Source organism: Ranitomeya imitator, chromosome 5, assembly GCF_032444005.1.
Source record: "Ranitomeya imitator isolate aRanImi1 chromosome 5, aRanImi1.pri, whole genome shotgun sequence".
Classification (NCBI taxonomy): domain Eukaryota; kingdom Metazoa; phylum Chordata; class Amphibia; order Anura; family Dendrobatidae; genus Ranitomeya; species Ranitomeya imitator.
In genome coordinates this window covers 474,236,810-474,257,331 of record NC_091286.1, presented here as the reverse complement: position 1 = coordinate 474,257,331, position 20,522 = coordinate 474,236,810, and the positions used below count along the sequence as shown (strand labels likewise).

General features: G+C 42.5%; 1 protein-coding gene across 3 annotated transcripts in view; it reads right to left on the bottom strand.

Moving 5' to 3' along the window:
* Positions 1-20,522, bottom strand: part of PLD1 (phospholipase D1) — a 452,191-nt gene that overhangs the window by 60,246 nt on the left and 371,423 nt on the right. For all 3 annotated transcript variants that reach the window (XM_069727329.1, XM_069727327.1, XM_069727330.1), the window contains 7 exons: positions 15,663-15,744; positions 14,520-14,630; positions 13,507-13,710; positions 12,833-13,049; positions 9,158-9,286; positions 6,149-6,267; positions 4,754-4,867 (listed from right to left, as the gene is read on the bottom strand). In XM_069727329.1, coding sequence (XP_069583430.1) covers positions 4,754-4,867; positions 6,149-6,267; positions 9,158-9,286; positions 12,833-13,049; positions 13,507-13,710; positions 14,520-14,630; positions 15,663-15,744 — 976 coding nt within the window. The remainder of the gene's footprint in view (positions 1-4,753; positions 4,868-6,148; positions 6,268-9,157; positions 9,287-12,832; positions 13,050-13,506; positions 13,711-14,519; positions 14,631-15,662; positions 15,745-20,522) is intronic.

The following is a 20,522-nucleotide window of genomic DNA, read 5'->3' as shown; positions in this document are numbered from 1 at the left end:
GTCTACCTATGTGGAATGCATTATACTATATAGGGTCTGCCCATCGTGTGCATTTTACCATATGGATAGTGCATTATACTACATAGAGTCTACCTATGGGGAGTGCATTATACAATATAGAGCCTGAATATGAGGATGCATTATACAATATAAAGTCTGCCTATTGTACTATATTGAGGCCTAAGGAGAGCGTGCATTATACTATATTGAGGACTATATGGTGCATTATACTATATGGAGGCTATCAAGGAGACCATCACACAGTTTTGGAGCCATGAAACAGGTTGGGGGATACTAAAGGGTTAATATACTGTGTGGGTGGTACTACACAGTGAGGGGGCATTATACTGTGTATAAGAGAGCATCATATGGTGTACAAGGGAGCTGTACGGGGGGGGGGGGGGGGGGGAGACTTGAGACATTATTAAATGTAAAGCGGGCACTTATTGTTATAGGGGAACTCCGGTTGCTGTGACTGTCAAAGGAGCATAAGAGGGCACTATTACTTTCTAGGATGCAAAATGTGGGCACGGTTTTCTAGGGCACTTGCACTCCGGCATTACTATATTCTAAAGGTTTGTTTCATCATCTAGAAGGCACACACATAAGACATCAGCGGCTCAGTATTCGGGTATCAGCAGGATAAGGAGTTTGTGCAGGCTGGGGATAGATGGTGACTGTGCTGAAAATAGGAGACGTGAAATGTGTCTTTGCTGTAATCTCTGCAGCCGAGTCGTGGCTGGAAGAAGTTGTCATGTCGGTCTGGGCCAGATGGAAAAGACAGGAAAAGTGAATGATTCCATCAGAAAGAACAGCGGTAAGACATTATCAGTAACTGTGCTGTGATCTATGTTCTGTAGGGCTGGTATCTACCACTGACCATATGGCGGTAATATCAATGTTGGTCTTTGTACAGAGATTATTTTCAGCAATATCGCGGTCTTCTGCTGGGGTTCTCCTACAGACCAGACACTAATAGGGTGCATCACTCACTTGTAATCAAGCTTACCTGGTTTGGGGCCCACTCCGAAGTTTCGCCTCCCCTGAATCAAAACGCTAGCTATGCCTCTGGTGGTGTAGCATCTAGATTTCAATTTCACTGCTAAGTACTGCTACCTATGCATACTCAAAATACTAGTATAGAAAAATAGGAGACAAAACAAAGCGCAAATAGGGTCTTATCCCCAGGATTGTTTCTAATCAATTGTGAGAGAACTGCTCACCTGGTGGTACACAGTACAGGCGTGTAGTTTGTCAGCTGCTGCAGATCCACAGGTCGGCGCTGCGACCTCTCAGAACCGTTATAATAGATGAAATGTGGATTACATCCGCGCTGCTGCGACAAATAATAGATCCAGATATACTTGTAAGATGTTCGGGTGGTTTATTCATCGCGTTTTGAAGCTCATGGCTTCTTCTTCAGGAAGTTTCCACACAAAGATATCTTTGTGTGGAAACTTCCTGAAGAAGCCATGAGCCTCGAAACGCGATGAATAAACCACCCGAACATCTTACAAGTATATCTGGATCTATTATTTGTCGCAGCAGCGCGGATGTAATCCACATTTCATCTATTATAACGGTACTCAAAATACTACACACAGGGCATTGTTGCCACGCAGGATGCAAGAGAGGGCACCTGGTAGAATATTACTGACATAGTAACCATACGTTTGTAAGAAATGAAAGATACTTTCCCACAAATCACATATCATCTACTCAAAGAATGGATACATAAATCTTTGATATTGGAGGGTTCCCATATCCCTTTTATCCTTGACTGTGGTATGGAGCTGTGGTTGAGTATGGGCACTGCTGCTCTATGCAAACTATTTGAGTTAGGCCTCATACACACGTCAGTGTCTTCAGTACATGTGGTGACAGTTTTCACACTTAATGGGAACCTGTCACCCCCAAAATCGAAGGTGAGCTAAGCCCACCAGCATCAGGGGCTTATCTACAGCATTCTGGAATGCTGTAGATAAGCCCCCGATGTATCCTGAAAGATGAGAAAAAGAGGTTAGATTATACTCACCCAGGTGCGGTCCCGGTACGATGGGCGTCACGGTCCGGTCCGGGGCCTCCCATCTTCTTACGATGGCGTCCTCTTCTTGGATTCACGCTGCGGCTCCGGCATACTTTGCCTGCCTTGTTGAGGGCAGAGCAAAGTACTGCAGTGCGCAGGCGCCGGGCCTCTCTGACCTTTCCCGGCGCCTGCGCACTGCAGTACTTTGCTCTACCCTCAACAGGGCAGACAAAGTACACCTGCACCGGAGCTGCAGCTTGACTACAAGAAGAGGACATCATCGTAAGAAGAGAGGCCCAGGACCGCGACGCCTATCGCACCAGACCGCAGCAGGACCGCCCCTGAGTGAGTATAATCTAACTTCCTTTTCTCATCTTTCAGGATACATCGTGGGCTTATCTACAGCATTCCAGAATGCTGTAGATAAGCCCCTGATGCTGGTGGGCATAGCTCACCTTCGATTTTGGGGGTGACAGGTTCCCTTTAATGGAGATATTTACACATGTAGCCAAATTTAATTCTATGGGACTGCGCATGTCCATTTTTTTCTGGCAGCGTGGACTGCAATACATCCAGCACATGTGCACAGTGATGACATCTGTGTAACGATGCCCTGGTGAGGTGGCAATCGGCGTAATATATGGGTTTGATGACAGCGGTGATTTGTCCAAAATTAAAACTACCATCAAACCCTGGGGTCAGTAAAGCAGAGATGTTTGTCGGACACCCCCATTACTAACCCTGTAGAGAAAACAAATAAAAACACACAGAGAAAAATTTTTTGATTGTAAAAATAACACTCCAATAATTAATCTTTTACACATTTATTAACATAAATGTATGTAGCAGAGTCGGGGATCGTCAGGGAACCTTATTGATTTACGCTGGACCCTTGTAGATTACTTTTATGGTAATAAATGGGTAAAAGAGGGTAATTGTTGGGGTGTTATTTTTACAATTAAAAGACTTATCTCTGTGTGTTTATTACTTTTGACTACAGGGTTAGTAATGGGGGTGCCTGACAGACACCTCTCCATTAGTAACCCCGGGGCTTGATGTCAGCGGACATTACACAGCTGACATCAACCCCAAAACCATTACCCCGATTGCAAACGCACCAGGGCAATCGGGAAGAGCACAAGCTAAGCACAGACTTGGAGCATGTAATAGATGTGCCCTTTCTGGGGCAGCTAAGGGCTGGTGTTATTAGTCTGGGAGGGGGTTAATATCCATGGCCCCTTCCCAGCCTATAAATATCGAAAAGCAACTGTCTGTCCAGCCTTTGCTGGTTATTAAAAATAAAGGGACCCACGTTATTGCTTTTTGGGTCCCCCTTTTTAATGACCAGTAAAGGCTACATAGATAGCTGTGAGCTGTTATTAATAGGCTGGGAACATCCATGGATATTGGGCAATTCCCAGAATAATATCATCATTGCACAGCTGCTTATTGAAAATAAGGGGGACCCCACGCCATTGTTTTTCATTTATTAGCTAAATACAAGTAAAGAAAACTATACATGCAAAGCACTAATTATATATCTCACTGACATATGTCAATCTAGCTGTCTTTACACATCTAACACCTAGCCATTTGTCATTTCTATTCTGCATTCTATTCCTCTAAGTGTCACAGGGATGGTGCACAAGAATGGTACACACGGACAGCATTGGTACTGTTTTTACCAGAACCTGAAATATCAGGATGTGTGAAGGGGGCATAACGGAGTAAGACAACCTATTTATTTAACCTCCCTGGACTTGATCGGAGTACAGCAGACTGATATTGCTATAAATATGTACTGTATATATTCAACTGAATCTTGTCTAACAAAGTTTTAATTTAAAGGGTTTTTCAAACATTAGGAATTTATAAAAAAATTACAAAAATAAATGGAAAAAACAATAGCTGCTGGTACTGGAAAGTAAGAAAGCCATACTCACTTCATCTCCCCGCAAACGATCCACAGGACTCCTGCTTTTTTGGCTGGAGCAGTCCAGATATAGACACATGTAAACAATCAGTACCCACATTGGTCACATAAAATACTGATTGTTTAACCATGGCATGGGATCACTGAGGCCCCTGACTGGCTACAGTGGTTACATGATGGCCATATGTACACCTAGACCAGAAGAACCGCATAAGGGAAAGCAGTGGATCACTGTTGGGAAGACTAAGCGAGTAAGTATGGCGACTTTACATATTTGCAATGCTACAATTTACCAACCTCTTAAAACTTAATGATGTTGCTCCAGTTTATACATACACTACACACAACCACACATTATAGATGTACAAAATATGACTTAAGAGCCTGTATTGCAATATTCTAACCCAATGGGCAGATTTACCAACGGCTCAAACTCAGACTAAAAATTCTTAATGTGAACCAATTATATTGGTGTGTCAGGCTGGTGCATCTTTAGACTGTCAAGTATAATTTTATACCACCTCTTATTTGCACCAAAATCTGGGCACATGTTAGTGCATCTTATGCTATAACCTTGCAGAGAGGTGCAAGTAAATTCTAAAACACTTTATAATGTGATGTAAGGCATGGAAGACACAATTCTGACACATTTAGCTTAGTAAATCTCCCCACTGTGTTAGATACTTCTCAATGCTGTAAGAAGCTGATGACTACAATAAAATGTTTTACGCAGCAGAAACCAGGAGAAGACTTTTTCAGTATACCTGCCCTTGTGTCTCACACACTGCACCTACCTGTGCGTTGGCATGAATGGACCCAGGAACCTGATATGGCAACTCCTTGGCTGTTTTGTGCGACTTCGGCAATAGGAAGGGATAGGACAGAGAACGGTACTTGGGTTTCATTATCTAAAACAGAGGATAAAAGAAAATGATTAAGCTTCTCAAGGAATAATAAGTTAAGAAAGTAAAACACATGAATAAAGGGCCTTTGGCCAGTTTTTGTGGTACTTCACTTTCCTTCCTATGAAATCAAGTCACAGAATAAACAAAAAAAAAGTATTCCAATTGTGTGCAATATTCCTCACATTGGAACTGAAAGCAGTACATGAGCGGCAGTACATGTCAGATATTTCACTTTCTTCCTCCAAGACGTCATTAAAAACCCCTGCTTTTGTTTTGGGTTCTAAAATGTCATCAATTACATTTTGTAACTTTCGCCACAAAGAGTTCAACATAGTTTAATTCAGGTTGGGCAAGAGACCACCTTTCAGCCTGAAGAATAGGCAAACCTCCCCCCCGACATGACACAAATACTTCCACTTGTATCCAACTTCCACTGAAGATATGTTGAAAAAGTTTAATGCGATCTTTGTCCAAAATATTGCAAACTTAGGGGGGCAATTCATTAAGATACCTACAGCAATAAAAGTTGCAATTTTTTTTTCAAGTCAGCCACTGCATAAAAATATTATGTCTTTTGGCATTTATGAGCATAGCACGGACAGGACAAGGGATAGTCACGCCTTTCAAATTTGTCATAACTTAAAGGGGTATTCCCATCACCAAGATCCTATCCCAAAGATCCTATCCTAATACGTAGTAGATGTCATAATAAATAATAATATTAGCATAAAACATCAATTAGAAATGTAGTATAGTTATTCTGATTCGCTATGTCTTTTTCCTCATGTGCAGGCATTACAGGATCTTGGGTATCCATGGTTATGACCACTGATATAGCAACAGTTAGTTGCTAGTGGTCGTAACCATGGATACCCAAGGTCCTGTAAGTCCCCAAATTGGTATATCTAACTCCAGAGATGTACACCTGCGCCCGGATGGCGCACATTTCTGGGGACAACACACGCTGGATATCAGACACGCCCGACTCATTAAGAGGAGTTCAATGCTTAATGAATTATGTGAGTGTCCTCCAGTGAGCTCTTCATTAACACTGGTGTGCATTAAGAACCGTTCCCTTTTGTGTCATGTGTAGTAATGTGACCGCATTCACAAGCAATACCCTTACGTTTGCAATGCACTCTTGCATGTCCCACCACCATGTAGGAAATGTAAATTGTAAGCACCAATGTCAACGAGGACTGACGTAAGTGATGGTTATCTCTGTAAAGTAGACTATCTTGACACTATATAAGAAGGCAAAATACATTTAGCAAAATCACAGACCTTTGTAAAGTTCCAGCGTTGAATAAAGTGCCTCGCCACATCACGTGCAGCTTTCCCATGTACTACTGAAGAAATGTCATGCCAGGGCATTCGGGGTGTCTGATACCTGTCAATGAAGTCTAAAAAGTGATAAAATTAACACTGATATACACAGTAATTAAACTAATGAACATTAAAAAGGTATGAGATCCAGGTTTCCCTTGGAATGCTGTGCTCTACCGGACACGGAGAAATTCAGACGTCTTTATGATCACGTACTGTCCACAGGATCTATGCACATAGTGTTTTACATACAGTATCTCACAAAAGGGAGTGAAAATGGCCAAACTGTCAATATTTTGTATGGCCACCATTATTTTCAAGTACTGATATAACTCTCTTGGGCATGGAGGTCATTAGCGCTTCAAAGATTGCCACTGGAATCCTCTTCACTCCTCCAAGGCAACATCACGGAGCTGGTGGATGTTGGAGACCTTGCGCTCCTCCACCTTCCATTAGACGATGCCCTACAAATGCTTAATAGGGTTTAGGTCTGGCAACACGCTTCGCCAGTCCAGCACCATTACCCTCAGTCTCTTTAGCAAGGCAGTGGTCGCCTTGGAGGTGTGTTTGGAGTCATTATGTTGAAATAATTCCCTGCAGCCCAGTTTCTGAAGGTAGGGGATCATGCTCTGCTTCATTACACTGTGTTCCAAATTATTATGCAAATAATATTTCCTCATATTTTCTCTAAATTACCCATCTGAATTGCAGTCATTGTTATTTTCCAGTCATCTACTATTCTAGTATAATTGCAATGTTTTGTAACAAGCTGCCTATGAAAACAGTATCTTTTAAAAAAAAATAAACACTCAAAATGCATGTTCCAAATTATTATGCACAGCAGAGTTTTCAACCTTTTTCATTTAATTTTGAACAAAAAAAATTGTCAATTGTGAAGCTATAAGCATTATCAGCTTATTACAAAATGAAATCAAACAGTTTTCAAGTGAAAACTTTATTCCAGGTGATGTTACATGTGCACATAGGACCCCTTGTTCGAAAGAAGCTTCTGAACTCTCTCGTCCATTGAATTTGTCAGTTTTTGGATGGTTTCTGCTTCAATTGTATTGCATGTGGACAGAATACCCTCCCAGAGCTGTTGCTTAGATGTGAACTGCCTCCCGCCATCATAGACACTCCTTTTGATGATGCTCCAGAGGTTCTCAATGGGGTTGAGGTCAGGGGAAGATGGTGGCCACACCATAAGTTTGTCCTCTTTTATGCCTATAGTAGCCAGAGATGCAGATGTGTTTTTTGCAGCATGAGAGAGTGCATTATCATGCATGAAAATGATCTTGCTGCGGAAAGCACGGTTCTTCCTCTTGAACCATGGCAGGAAGTGTTGTTTTATAAACTCCACATAGATTATTGAGTTCATCTTTACCCCTTCAGGGATCATAAAAGGGCCGACAATCTCTCTCCCCATGATTCCAGCCCAAAACATTACTCCACCTCCTCCTTGTTGGCGCCTTAGCCGTGTTTTCATGGGGTGTCCATCAACCAGCCATCCTCCACTCCATCCATCTGGACCATCCATCTGGAAGTCAGTCTTCATTTATCGTTTGGCCCACTGGAGCCATTTCTGCTTGTGTACAGTGGAAAGAGGTGGTCGACAGGATGGCTTACGCACAGCTGCAAACCTCTGAAGGACCCTGCATCTTGTTGTTATGGGGACGTTGGAGGCACCAGCAGCTTCAAAAACTTGTCTGCTGCTATGACAAGGCATTTTTGCAGCTGCTCTTTTAACCTTATGCAATTGCCTGTTGGAAAGAGGCCTCAATTTTTCCTTATCAGCACGCACATGTGTGTGCTGGGAATCAGCTACATACTTCTTGATTGTGCGATGATCACGATGAAGTGTCTTGGCAATGTTGATTGTAGTCATGCCTTGACCTAAATACTCCACAATTTGTTGCTTCTCAGCAGCCGACACATCCTTTTTCTTTCCCATTTTGGCCAAAAATGTAGGCTGCTTAATAATGTGGAACAGCCTTCTTAAGTAGTCTTGCCTTTATTTAGACACACCTGCTAAACTAATTTGCACAGGTATCAGCAATTGCTTTCAGTGATATAAAGAGCCCTGACACACATCACCATCAATGAGTTTAAATGACAAACAAAAAAATTCTAACCTTATCACTCCTAAACTCTTGTGCATAATAATTTGGAACACAGTGTATATAACTGTGTGTTGTCATTCATGGTTCCCTCAATGAACTGTCGTTCCCCCACAGCCAGCAGCACTCATACTGCCTAACACCATAACACTCCCACCACCATGCTTGACTGTAGGCAAGACAAACGTGTCTTTGTGTTCCTCATGTGGTTACTGCCACACACTTGACACCATTTGAATCAAAAAAGTTTATCTTGGTTTCATTAGACCACAGGACATGGTTCCAGTAATCAATGGCTTTAGTACACTTGTCTTCAGAAAAGGGATCATCTTTAGACGGGGCTTCCTTCTGGGACGACAGCCATGCAGGCCAATGTTGAATCTCCAGTGACGAATATGAGGGAGTGGCAACATCAAATTTATCACACCATTCACACCTGAGACTTTGTAATACTAATGAATCACATGACACCGGGGAGAAAAAATGCTAATTGGGTACAATTTGGACATTTTCATTAAGGGGTGTACTCACTTTTGTTGCCAGCGGTTATTAAGAGGTTACACCAAATACACATTGCTATACAAGCTGTACACTGACTACTTTACAATGTATCAAAGGGTCACATCTTCCTTGTTGGCCCATGAAAAGATATAATAACATTTTTAGAAATTGTGAGGGGCTTAGTCCCTTTTGAGAGATACTGTACAAATGCAGCCATCATTCACATTGCGTCATCTACACATAGCGGTCTATCATTTTTGCTTGGAGGCAGATTATGACTTTTTGCTTGTTGGCGGTGGATTTTATTTGTAATCTGTATAAGTCCATCTCTAAGGGCTCAGTAACTTACCGTCAAAGGGTTTATCCAGCTGTACCCAGTCTTTGAAGACAAAGTTGCAATAATCTTTCCCATGCCAGAATCGCGTTTCACCAAGAAGTTCTCCCACACCAGTCTGCAAACTGCGAACAGATCCTCTGTCTGTAAATAGTACAAATGCAATAGGGAAAATAATAATTAACACTGACATAGCTTGGAGGGTGTTCCAGGTAAGTTCACCGACTCTGAAATCGACTGTGGAGAAAAGTGAAGCATCTTGCGTTTTAAATATAAAGAGACACCATCACCAACTTGTAATGGCTCATCAAGTTTTCCGTTACCTATAGGACTATAAGACACAATCAGATTTTAAAGGTATAATAATGGTGGAATAATGGTGGAATGTAGGAACAATACTTTGTATCTTCACCACACCATTGTACATATCCCACCTGCAAACAGCTTAGATGATATATACCTATTATAGGACTCTCTAGTACTCCACCATAAGGGTCACTTCTTACTCTAGATGGTAAAGCAAAGAGAACATGCAGACTGTCTCACTGCTGTAATGGAATTTCATCTTACCAACAGGACGCATACAGAGGTCATCAAAAACACAGCTTTTGTTTTATTAACGAATACCTTTTCTCGGGTAAAAGTAGCTTTTTTTTTTTTGTTATTCCCGCTTTTACCTGGAGTATTCAAATTATTTGTTTATTTTTAAAAATCCGGCATACGGTTCTACAGATATGGACCTTTTCATTTGGCGCTAATTTTTTGGTCTTTACTAAGGGAGCGTGGGTCATAAGACAATAATATAGAGCATCCTAAAGACATGCCCCCTGAGCATCCGAAAGACACAAGCCTGAGCATCCTGTTAGCCACACCCCCTTAGTAATTATCATAAAAATTAGCACTAAATAAATACGTCCATATTACTGGAACTGTATGGCAATTTTTAAAAAAAATAACATACTTGGGGAAGCAGTGGCAATTCAATAAAAGCAAAACCTGGCCACTTTTGACCTTGTGACAGGTGCTCCAAGTCCCAGTGACAATGTTGCACTCTTCATTTGGGCCTATAGTACCTATTGTAAGCGGCACAGAACATAGCACAGCTCTCTACAGATATTATAATAATGTCCTGTAGGTTTGATGTCCCACTTGTTGTATCAGGGCTGTATGTTGCGGTATGTTGGGACACAGCAACCACTAGCCAAGTCTAACATTCTTGGTGTTCTTTTAGATGTCCATACTTGTTGAGTTTACTCGAATTCCTGCACTCTTAAAAAGCCTCCTGGTCTTACATTTCCGCAGCTACCCAGTTGATAAGGAAATCCTTGAACCAATTATGTCAGCTATTCTTTTCTTAAAGTGCAGAAAACTATGGGCAAATGTGTTAGAGGTGCAGATAAAGCCAATAATGCGAACTATCACATTACCGGTGTGCCCGCCACTATGGATCTAAGAGACTTGTCTACTCTGCAATTGTAACATTTTTAGATTATAACTTGGCAAGTTATAATGGAAATAATTAATCTACGTGATGGTGAAACATTATGCCACAATATGTATTTATATGTTGTCATAAGATTGGTTACAGCTCTTGCTTTGATGACCACTATATTCCATATGTGAATTTAATTGTTGAACAATTGGTAATAGGTTCTCATTAAAACTACTAATAATAAAGTGATAGTGTCTCTTTAATACATTTCAGCATACCCTGTAGATATTACAATACAGCTGTACACCAGATCGCTATAAGCAGGTTGTATGAGGGGTTAATACTCCATTTCACTTCTTCTCTAAAATAAAGAACAATTAAGAAAATTGTAAGCCGACACCAGATTGGAAAAGCAGCGCACATGAAAAGCACGGACGTGATATCGGTGCTTTTACAAGCCAGAGCCATCACCGTATAGACTTTGGACTGTACATAATACATGAAAGTTATACTAAAGTAAACATTGCAAGGCAAAACTATCTGGGGCGGAATTCAAGAAAACATATTGCATCATGTCAGCCCTATAAAAATAAGTCCAATGCTTGAGATTCTTTTTCTAACGGAGCTTAGTGCCACCTGCTCACCATGCTACATATCTGACCATTTCCGAAACTCTAGATTCTAGCTTTCATCCTAATCTTTGTGTACATCCCAAACATGACTGCCTCCACCTTCACATTCATATAGTTTGTGACAAGCTCTGTTCTGTAGAGAGCACCTGACTAAGCATGGAAAGGCGGATTCATGTGACATGAGCTGACAATTATTCTTCTATCAGTGTAGACTATCAGAAGGTCCTCTGCATTTTCATAATAATCCTTACAAAACTGTATAGAAGCAAGGAAATGTGGTAAAGCCCAATTTGTTAGAGATCTTCTTACATTAATTATAAATATAAAAGAGCTTCTAAAATATGTTACTTTGTTTATTCAATTACATATCTTTTTTCTTTGAGGTTTTTGCTTGCTTGCCATTTTTTAAAATTAACTAATGCTGCAAAAATCTGCAGTAAAATTGATCAACGTGTATGGTTTAGTACAAAAAATGTTCAGTCCTGACCAAAGAAACAGCCTGACAAGGCCAGATAAAGCATGTGCTCATGGAAAAATTATTAGGGGTTTTTAAGGTGCAAACTCAGAACCAATTAATTAGAAGAAATAATAAGCAGTTGTTTAGTTAGCAGAGATGCCAAAAAGTAGGACATTAGTACCACATGCCCATACACCACCAGGATATGGATTTTTGCTCACTCACCAGTCTCAGTCTTATAATGAGTGAACTTTCGCACAGAACCACTCAAGGGATGAAACAACCTCCGATGTGATTTAATACCATGGAATAATTTCTGCTGACTACTGTGAGCATCAGTAATGCCTGTAGAAAGGGAGATGGTGCTTTTATACAAGAACCGCAAACATGAGGGATGAGGGCCCTTGTAGAATGAATATGCTATCCACACAGGAGTGGGCACCAATCTACAGCGGTGATTCATCCGGAGAGCTCATCATCAGTGGTCTGCATACATGAGCTTGTCACAGCATTGCGGAAAGGTGTTCCCTGATACAGTGTTCTACAGCTTGATATGTAGAACCACCACATGTGGTTTAAAAGTTGGCATAAAAAAACCTCCTATATCTGGGGTTCAGTGTTTACAACTTCGGAAAAATTGTGAAAATCTCTACAATGGAGTGACAAAAGCCTAAAGAAAACAGGCTCAAAAGACTGCAGAGATTTTTACAAATTACTTAATAAAATTGGTTTGCTGAAGGGACACATTCTCATTAAAGAAAAACTGAAGATCCTTTATAAATATAAAATCCATTGTGGGCATACCATTTCCATTCAGCAGTGCAGCCTCAGAATTTAGGCTGGTAACTTCGATTGAAGGGGTTGTCCGGCCTTAGGCTACAAGTCTGTAGTCACGCTATCTGACTGCAGACTTGTGAATCCTCACAGTGCCATGCGTGGATTCTCTGATCATGTGATGCACTTGTAATGAGTGAGGCCGCACATGTCCACTCAGCATGTGACCGCATGTATGCAAATCGCATACTTACGATCATGCGCCCGCCCGCTCCCAGCACCAGAACTGGAGAATCATGACAGCATGCTGGGAGGATTCACAAGGCTGCAATCACATAGTGTGACTGATAGGTCTGCTTGAGTGACTATAACCAAACTAGAGGAGCAGTACATACGTGATTGGCTGTCGATGCTGCTGACGCTGTCTGCGTGCTGGAGGTTGTGCTTGTGGAGTTGCTTATACAGGCTGAACTTAGGAAACTTTCGGGATTTCCCAATGCCTCGGACCTTTGAGTTATCCACAACATCATCTTTTTTCTCCTGAACTTGGAAGCTAGTTTTCCTTTTGGTTTGGTCTTCACCATTTAAGGCTTGTACAGACCCGGCCAAAATCTAGAATGTGGATATTTAATGTAGTCAGGTTACTTATTGATGATGCAGAAAATTTAATTCAGACTATAGTAAGAAGTCAAACCTGTTAAATGTAATTAATAGTCATCCAGCTGTAACGTCAAAACAACTACTTGTCATCGTATAATCCAATATCACCATGCTGTGCCACCATACACCACCTCCTGGTCACATAAGGCACACATAAAACCTTCCAAACTCTAAATATGTAAATGAGAACAAATGCCTGGATGAACATTCTCCTAAAGCCTAGTATTCACAACTGGTCATATATTACCCCCAAGAAAGGCATCCAGGCCCCTTTTAAAACTTTTTACTGAATTAACTGCATAAAGCAGAGGAGCATATGGGCAACATGTTACTATGCATTACAAGGAGGCAAGTGGACCTATATAAATGGGCACACTGACAGGTAATGGAACAGAAGTGTTTTCTTTACCGTGTTAATGCCAGCTGTAGACTGCGCTGACGTGATTCTCTTGACACTTCCAACATCAGTAAGTCTGTGCTCATCGTCATCCCAGCGTCCGTAAGCAAGGTCAATGCCTCCAACAAAAGCCACAGACTGATCAATGACTACTATTTTTTCATGATGTGCCCACAAGTATACAGATGATGACATATGATCTGGATGTCTCATCACCTAAAATCAATGAAAACATTTTTTTATTTGTGTGCATAACAGTATCCATGAAATGTGTTTTCATTTTGGAGTACTTACAACAACCTACAAACGGAGTAAGGAACACAATGCAAGTACAAGAGGCCACTTTTTGAGTCAAGAAATATAGACGTTTGGTTACCGATTTATGTCTGCAGCAATATCAACAAAGGTGTGAAAGAAGGAGGGGAGAGGTAACACTGGAGCAGCAGGGGCTACAGTAGGTGAGTAATGCTTGTTTTGTTATTTTAACCCCTTCATGATCAAGCAATTTTCCATTTTTGCCTTTTCCTAGATTCAACACCGAAATCAGCCCCCTTTTTTCTATACATCAGAGAAGGGAATGTGAAGTTGCACATTATCAAGTACAGAAAAAAGAAGTCTTAATATCAGAACAGTGTTTCTCACTGACCCACAATTATTTGCAACTAGCAAGTGCTAGTCTGCAAAGAATGGTCAAAAAACATCAGCCTCTAGCTGTGCAAAGCTGGTAGAGACATACCCAAAAGACTTGCAGCAGTAATTGCAGCAAAAGGTGGTCCCACAAAGTATTGACTCAGGGGGCTGAAAACAAATGCATGTCACTATTTAGACATGTGTATTTTTTAATATTTAAGACAACCTTGTATTATTTTCTTTACACTTCACAAATACTTAGTACATCACATAAAATTGCAATAAAATACACTTAAAAGTTTGTGGGTGTAACATGAAAAAATGTGGAAAAGTTCATGGGGTATGAATACTTTTTCAAGGTGAAAAATGAGAATACCTCTACATATAGACCATACCTTAATATTAGGATGTATACGCATGAGCGTTCTTTTGCTGTACTCGCTGTTTATACCCAGAGCCAGTTCTACTTCCTTATACAACATGATAAAGATCTTGACACCTTGTTGCTGTAAATGTAAAGCAGATGTGAAAGAAAATCAGAAATATTGTGTGTCAGAATTATGCAAGTTCCCATATAGTTGTGCAGTTATTATAGAATAATTTTTTTTTCTCTCACAGCAAAAAGCCCCTCAACACTAAAGGTACCGTCACACATAACGATATCGTTGCTTTTTGTGACGTAGCAACGATATAGTTAAGGAAATCGTTATGTGTGACAGCGACCAACGATCAGGCCCCTGCTGGGAGACCGTTGGTCGCTGAGGAAAGTCCAGAACTTTATTTCGTCGCTGGACTTCCCGCTGACATCGCTGGATCGGCGTGAGACACCGATCCAGCGATGTCTTCACTGGTAACCAGGGTAAACATCAGGTTACTAAGCGCAGGGCCGCGCTTAGTAACCCGATGTTTACCCTGGTTACCAGCGTAAACGTTAAAAAAAACAAACAGTACATACTTACCTTCAGCTGTCTGTCCCCGGCGCTGTGCTTCTCTGCACTCCTGCATCCTGTGTCAGCGCCAGCCAGCCGGAAAGCAGAGCGGTGACGTCACCGCTCTGCTTTCCGGCTGACCGGCGCTGACAGTGCAGAGGAAAGCATAGCGCCGGAGGACAGACAGCTGAAGGTAAGTATGTAGTGTGTGTTTTATTAACGTTTACGCTGGTAACCAGGGTAAACATCGGGCCCTGCGCTTAGTAACCCGATGTTTACCCTGGTTACCGGGGACCTCGGGATCGTTGGTCGCTGGAGAGCTGTCTGTGTGACAGCTCCCCAGCGACCAAACAGCGACGCTGCAGCGATCGACATCGTTGTCGGTATCGCTGCAGCGTCGCTTAGTGTGACGGTACCTTAACACAAGATTCCCAGGACTTTCAAGTCTTATATTTAAATCCTTTAACTAGGTGTCATCAATCTACACTGTATTGAGATTGAGATCTGTCAAAGATATTAAACAGTCATTCTCTGCTGACAAAGTCCTATAAAGAGTCTAGCTGCTTTGATTAATTTTAGATGATTGACGAGCAACCTGGGGTAACTCACAGCTTTTCTCTTCAGAACACAATCCAGTCTCCATCGGTTTCCTTCCACAACTGGACGCTTTAGGAATATTTCTGGGCTTAACCTTAACAGACAGAAAAAGAGAACTAATGAATATCAGCTTTAAACCACAAAGGACAGAGAAATCAGTCTTAAAACACTTTATATGTGCTCATGTTTCCAAAAGTACACACATACTTTGATGAAATATGCATTAAAGAAGCATTAACATTATCCCAGAACAAACAGCAACATTATGCCGAGAACAAGGAGGCCAGTAAACTGTCCCACCACATTAACATGACCATGTTTTCCAGATTTAACACAAACATAAAACAAGCTCATGAGAATGCACCCTAACTCTTATGTACATAGCTAGACCCCTATCCTAATTTTAGATTCTATATAGTGAAGAGCGATCAATCTCGGGTAACGAGTAGTGATGAGCGAGTATACTCGTTGCTCGGGTTTTCCCGAGCACGCTCGAGTGATCTCCGAGTATTTGTTAGTGTTCGGAGATTAAGTTTTTATCGCCTCAGCTGAATGATTTACAGCTATTGGCCAGGCCGAGTACGTGTGGGGGTTGCCTGGTCGCTAGGGAATCCTCACATGTAATCAAGCTGGCTAATAGCTGCAAATCATTCAGCTGAGGCGATGAAAACTAAATCTCAGAGCATTCAAATACTCGGAGACCAGCCGAGCATGCCTGGGAAAACCCGAGCAACGAGTACACTCGCTCATCTCTAGTAACGAGTTACCCGAGTACCTTGGGTGTGCTCGAATAATATGTGAGTCCCAGCGGCTGCATTTTCTGAAACCAGCCTTCAATGTGCCATTTCTCAGATAAATAACTTTTGTGATTTTTCAGATCTCTAATTAAATAGGTTCATCACAAAACCATGACGCCACTGACATGTCCTGATATTTCCGGCACTGGAAATCAGTAGCGTGTTATCAGTGTCCGAGTTTACAAACCGTGTGGCATCATGTGCACCGCATGTGTGACGTACTGGAATAAAATGCAGAATAGAAATGACAAAATGTTTAGGTGTTACATGTGCAAAGATAGAGATAGCTAGATATTGGGTAGAACGAATGAAAGAAAGATATCCAAAAGATATATAATTAGTGCAGTGCAAGTGTACTTTACTGTACATGTATTTAGCTAATAAATAAGTGAAAAAAAATGATGAGGGTCTCCCTATTTTTCATAACCAGCCAAAATAAAGCAGACAGCTGTGGTCTCATTGTCAGGTTGGGAAGGTTATTGGGCTGTGATTGAGTCACAGCACAGTATAAGAAGGGAGATACGTGTCACTGCACATACTGTGGTCAGTGATGTAAAACAAGAGTGTTTTTGCCTCCAGCATGAGAAGTGCTGAGAGGGTAAATAGTAACCTATGTTATGGGTTGGGTTTAGAGGACCTTCATAGAGCAGGTGGGCAGAGGTCCACCATATCTCCACATGCAGAGTATTGACAGGACCAGTGTGAGGTCAAGGTCATGTGACCACCACATGGGTGTTAAATACCTGGCCATGAGAATCAGTGTGTTGTGTCTTGGGAGAGGAGGTATTCCCACATAGCTCCAAGGAGGAGCTGAGGACAGTGTGTGGTGTCTGCAGATTGAAACCTGCAGATGAAGGACTCTGTTTAACTTTTTGTTTGTTTTGTTTTACCGTTCAGCAAGGAAGGCTCTGCTTTTGTTTTCTAAACCCTGCCTTGGTCTATGTGGACTTTAATAAACCAGCTGGTGTTTCAATACAAAAGTGTTCCTTTGTCTACCTGAGGAAGTAGTTAAGTTTGTCAACCACTAACAGGGTCCTTCCCAACCTAAAAATACCAGCCAGACAGCTGTATGCTCATTATGAGTCTGGAAAGGTTATTGTGCCATTCCCAGCCTAAAAATACCAGCCTGCAACTGTTCCAGAATTGGCGCATCTATTAGATGCACCAATTCTGGCTCTTTGCCCGACTCTTCCCGATTGCCCTGGTAATCGGGATATTGGTAGTTGGGATTGATGACAGCGGTGATTTGTCAAAAATCACAGCTGCCAACAACCACTGGTAATAGTATTGGAGAGGTGTTTTTCAGACACCACCATTACTAACCCAGTAATAAAAAAAATAAATAAAAACACACAAATACTTTATTTGAATAAAGACTCATCCACACTATTCCTCGTTCATCAATATATAAAAAAAAAAATAAATCCCATGAGAGGACCACCATAATCCAACTAATCTGAAGTAATCCAAGAATGGATACCTGAAAAACATACTACAGAAAGAAACACGTCACTCCCTCGTTCACAAATTTATTGCCCAAAATGTTTCCATGAATATCCGAGAGTAGTCGACGTTCCTCGCATCCAGCTCAGACATCTGAATAGCAGTAAAGTGACTTCTATTCATAGGCGCCAGGTATTGACGACAACCAATGCGAAAGCACCAACGGGGCCCCCAAATATTTTAAATCTTTAATAGCAATAGTATTTTTCTATAGGCCAAAGGGACTTTTAGGGCCCGCTAGGCTACAGGGCCTGGGTGCAATTGCAACCCCTGCACCTGTTGTAGTTACACCCCTGACGAAAACGATCATTATAGTCGCTCAGTCTCACTAAGTGTAGTGAGAATCGGCGGCTATATTAAGAGGTGTAGTCAGTACCACTCTGACTAGGTAGTAAAGGCTGTAAAGCTCATATGAAATAATTTCACTCGGGGACTGAAGAACGAGTTGGCCAGATACTGGATATGCATTTTTTTTTTGCTTGTTTTTTAACCCCTTCCCGACTGGTGACAGTGTATGCGTCATGAAAGTCGGTGCCAATCCGACCTGTGATGCATATGCTATGTCACAGAATGATCGCGTCCCTGCAGGCCGGGTGAAAGGGTTAACTGTAATTTCACCCGACCTGCAGGGCCAGGGGGAGTGGTACTTCAGCCCAGGGAAGGTGGCCCCCCGTGGCTATGATCACTCTGATCGGCTGTTGAAAGTGACGTTTCACTTTCAAATCAGAGCAATCGTAATATTTCACCAATGAAAATTGGTGAAATAATACAATCCAGCCATGGCTGATGCTGCAATATCATCGGCCATGGCTGGAGACTACGATCTGCCCCCACCACCGATCCACCGCCCCCATCCTGTGCTCCGCTCCCCTCTGTCCTCCTGTCTGCTCCCCCTGCAGTCCGATCACACCCCCCCATACTTACCGACCTCCGGTGTCCCTCCCTGTGTCCGTCTGTCTTCTGCATGGGCGCCACCATCTTCCAAAATGGCGGGCCCTTGCGCAGTGCACCTGCCGAATCTCCCTATCCCTAGTTCTTACCCTATCCCTAGTTCTAACCCTATCCATAGAACTAGGGTTAGGGTTAGAACTAGGGTTAGGGTTAGAACTAGGGTTAGGGTTAGAACTAGGGTTAGGGCTAGAACTAGGGTTAGGGCTAGAACTAGGGTTAGGGCTAGAACTAGGGTTAGGGCTAGAACTAGGGTTAGGGCTAGAACTAGGGTTAGGGCTAGAACTAGGGTTAGGGCTAGAACTAGGGTTAGGGCTAGAACTAGGGTTAGGGCTAGAACTAGGGTTAGGGCTAGAACTAGGGTTAGGGCTAGAACTAGGGTTAGGGCTAGAACTAGGGTTAGGGTTAGAACTAGGGTTAGGGTTAGAATTAGGGTTAGAACTAGGGTTAGGGTTAGAACTAGGGTTAGAACTAGGCTATGTGCACACAGTGCGGATTTGGCTTCGGATCCGCAGTGGATTGGCCGCTGCGGATTCATAGCAGTTTTCATTCACTCCGCTGTGCCCATGGTGCGGAAAAAACTGCGCGGAAACGCTGCGTTGTATTTTCTGCAGCATGTCAATTCTTTGTGTGGATTTCGCATCGTTTTACACCTGTTCCTCAATAGGAATCCGCAGGTGAAATCCACACAAAAAACTCTGGAAATCCACAATAAATCCGCAGGTAAAACGCACTGCGTTTTACCTGCAGATGTTTCAAAAACTGTGCGAAAAATCCTCACACGAATCCGCAACGTGGGCACATAGCTTTAGGGATAGGGTTGGAATTAGGGTTAGGGTAGGAAATAGTGTTAACCCTTTTCTGACACAGAGCCCCCGACACATTAACCCCCGGCACACTACGATCAAACATGATCGCTTTGTTCCGGCGGTATAGGGAAGCATCGCGCAGGGAGGGGGCTCGCTGCGGGCTTCCTTGAGACCCCCGGAGCAATGCGATGTGATCGCGTTGCTCCGAGGGTCTCCTACCTTCCTCCCTGCAGCAGGCCCGGATCAGAGCAGGCGCCGGGAAGACTATGAGTGCACGTGAGATCGCTGATCTGACACAGTGCACAGCAAAGTGTCAGATCAGCGATCTTGCACTATAACATGATGCCCCCCCTGGGGCAATGTTATAGTGTAAAAAAAAATATTCACATGCGTAAAAAAATAAATAAGTAAAATATATATATATAAAATATTCACATGTGTAAAAAAATAAATAAGTAAAATATATCACTCTGTCCGAAGCCTTTATAGACTGTGCAAGCGCCGGCGCAGTCTGGCCCCCACAGAGTGACGCTCCCAGGAGATAGCGGTATGCGTAAGCACTGAACGCATACCGCGTTCTCCACCGGAGAGTCAGGGACCGCCAGGAGGGTAAGTATATTCACCTTTCCCCGTTCCAGCGCTGCGTGCGGCCCCGTCTCCCGGGTCCTATGCTGTGACAGTTCAGAGGGCGCGATGACGCGCTTAACCCCTTCACGACATGCGCCGTACTAGTACTGCGCATGCCGTGTCACCCCCTTTGATGTGGGCTCTGGCGGTGAGCCCACATCAAAGTCGCGACATGTCAGCTGTTTTGT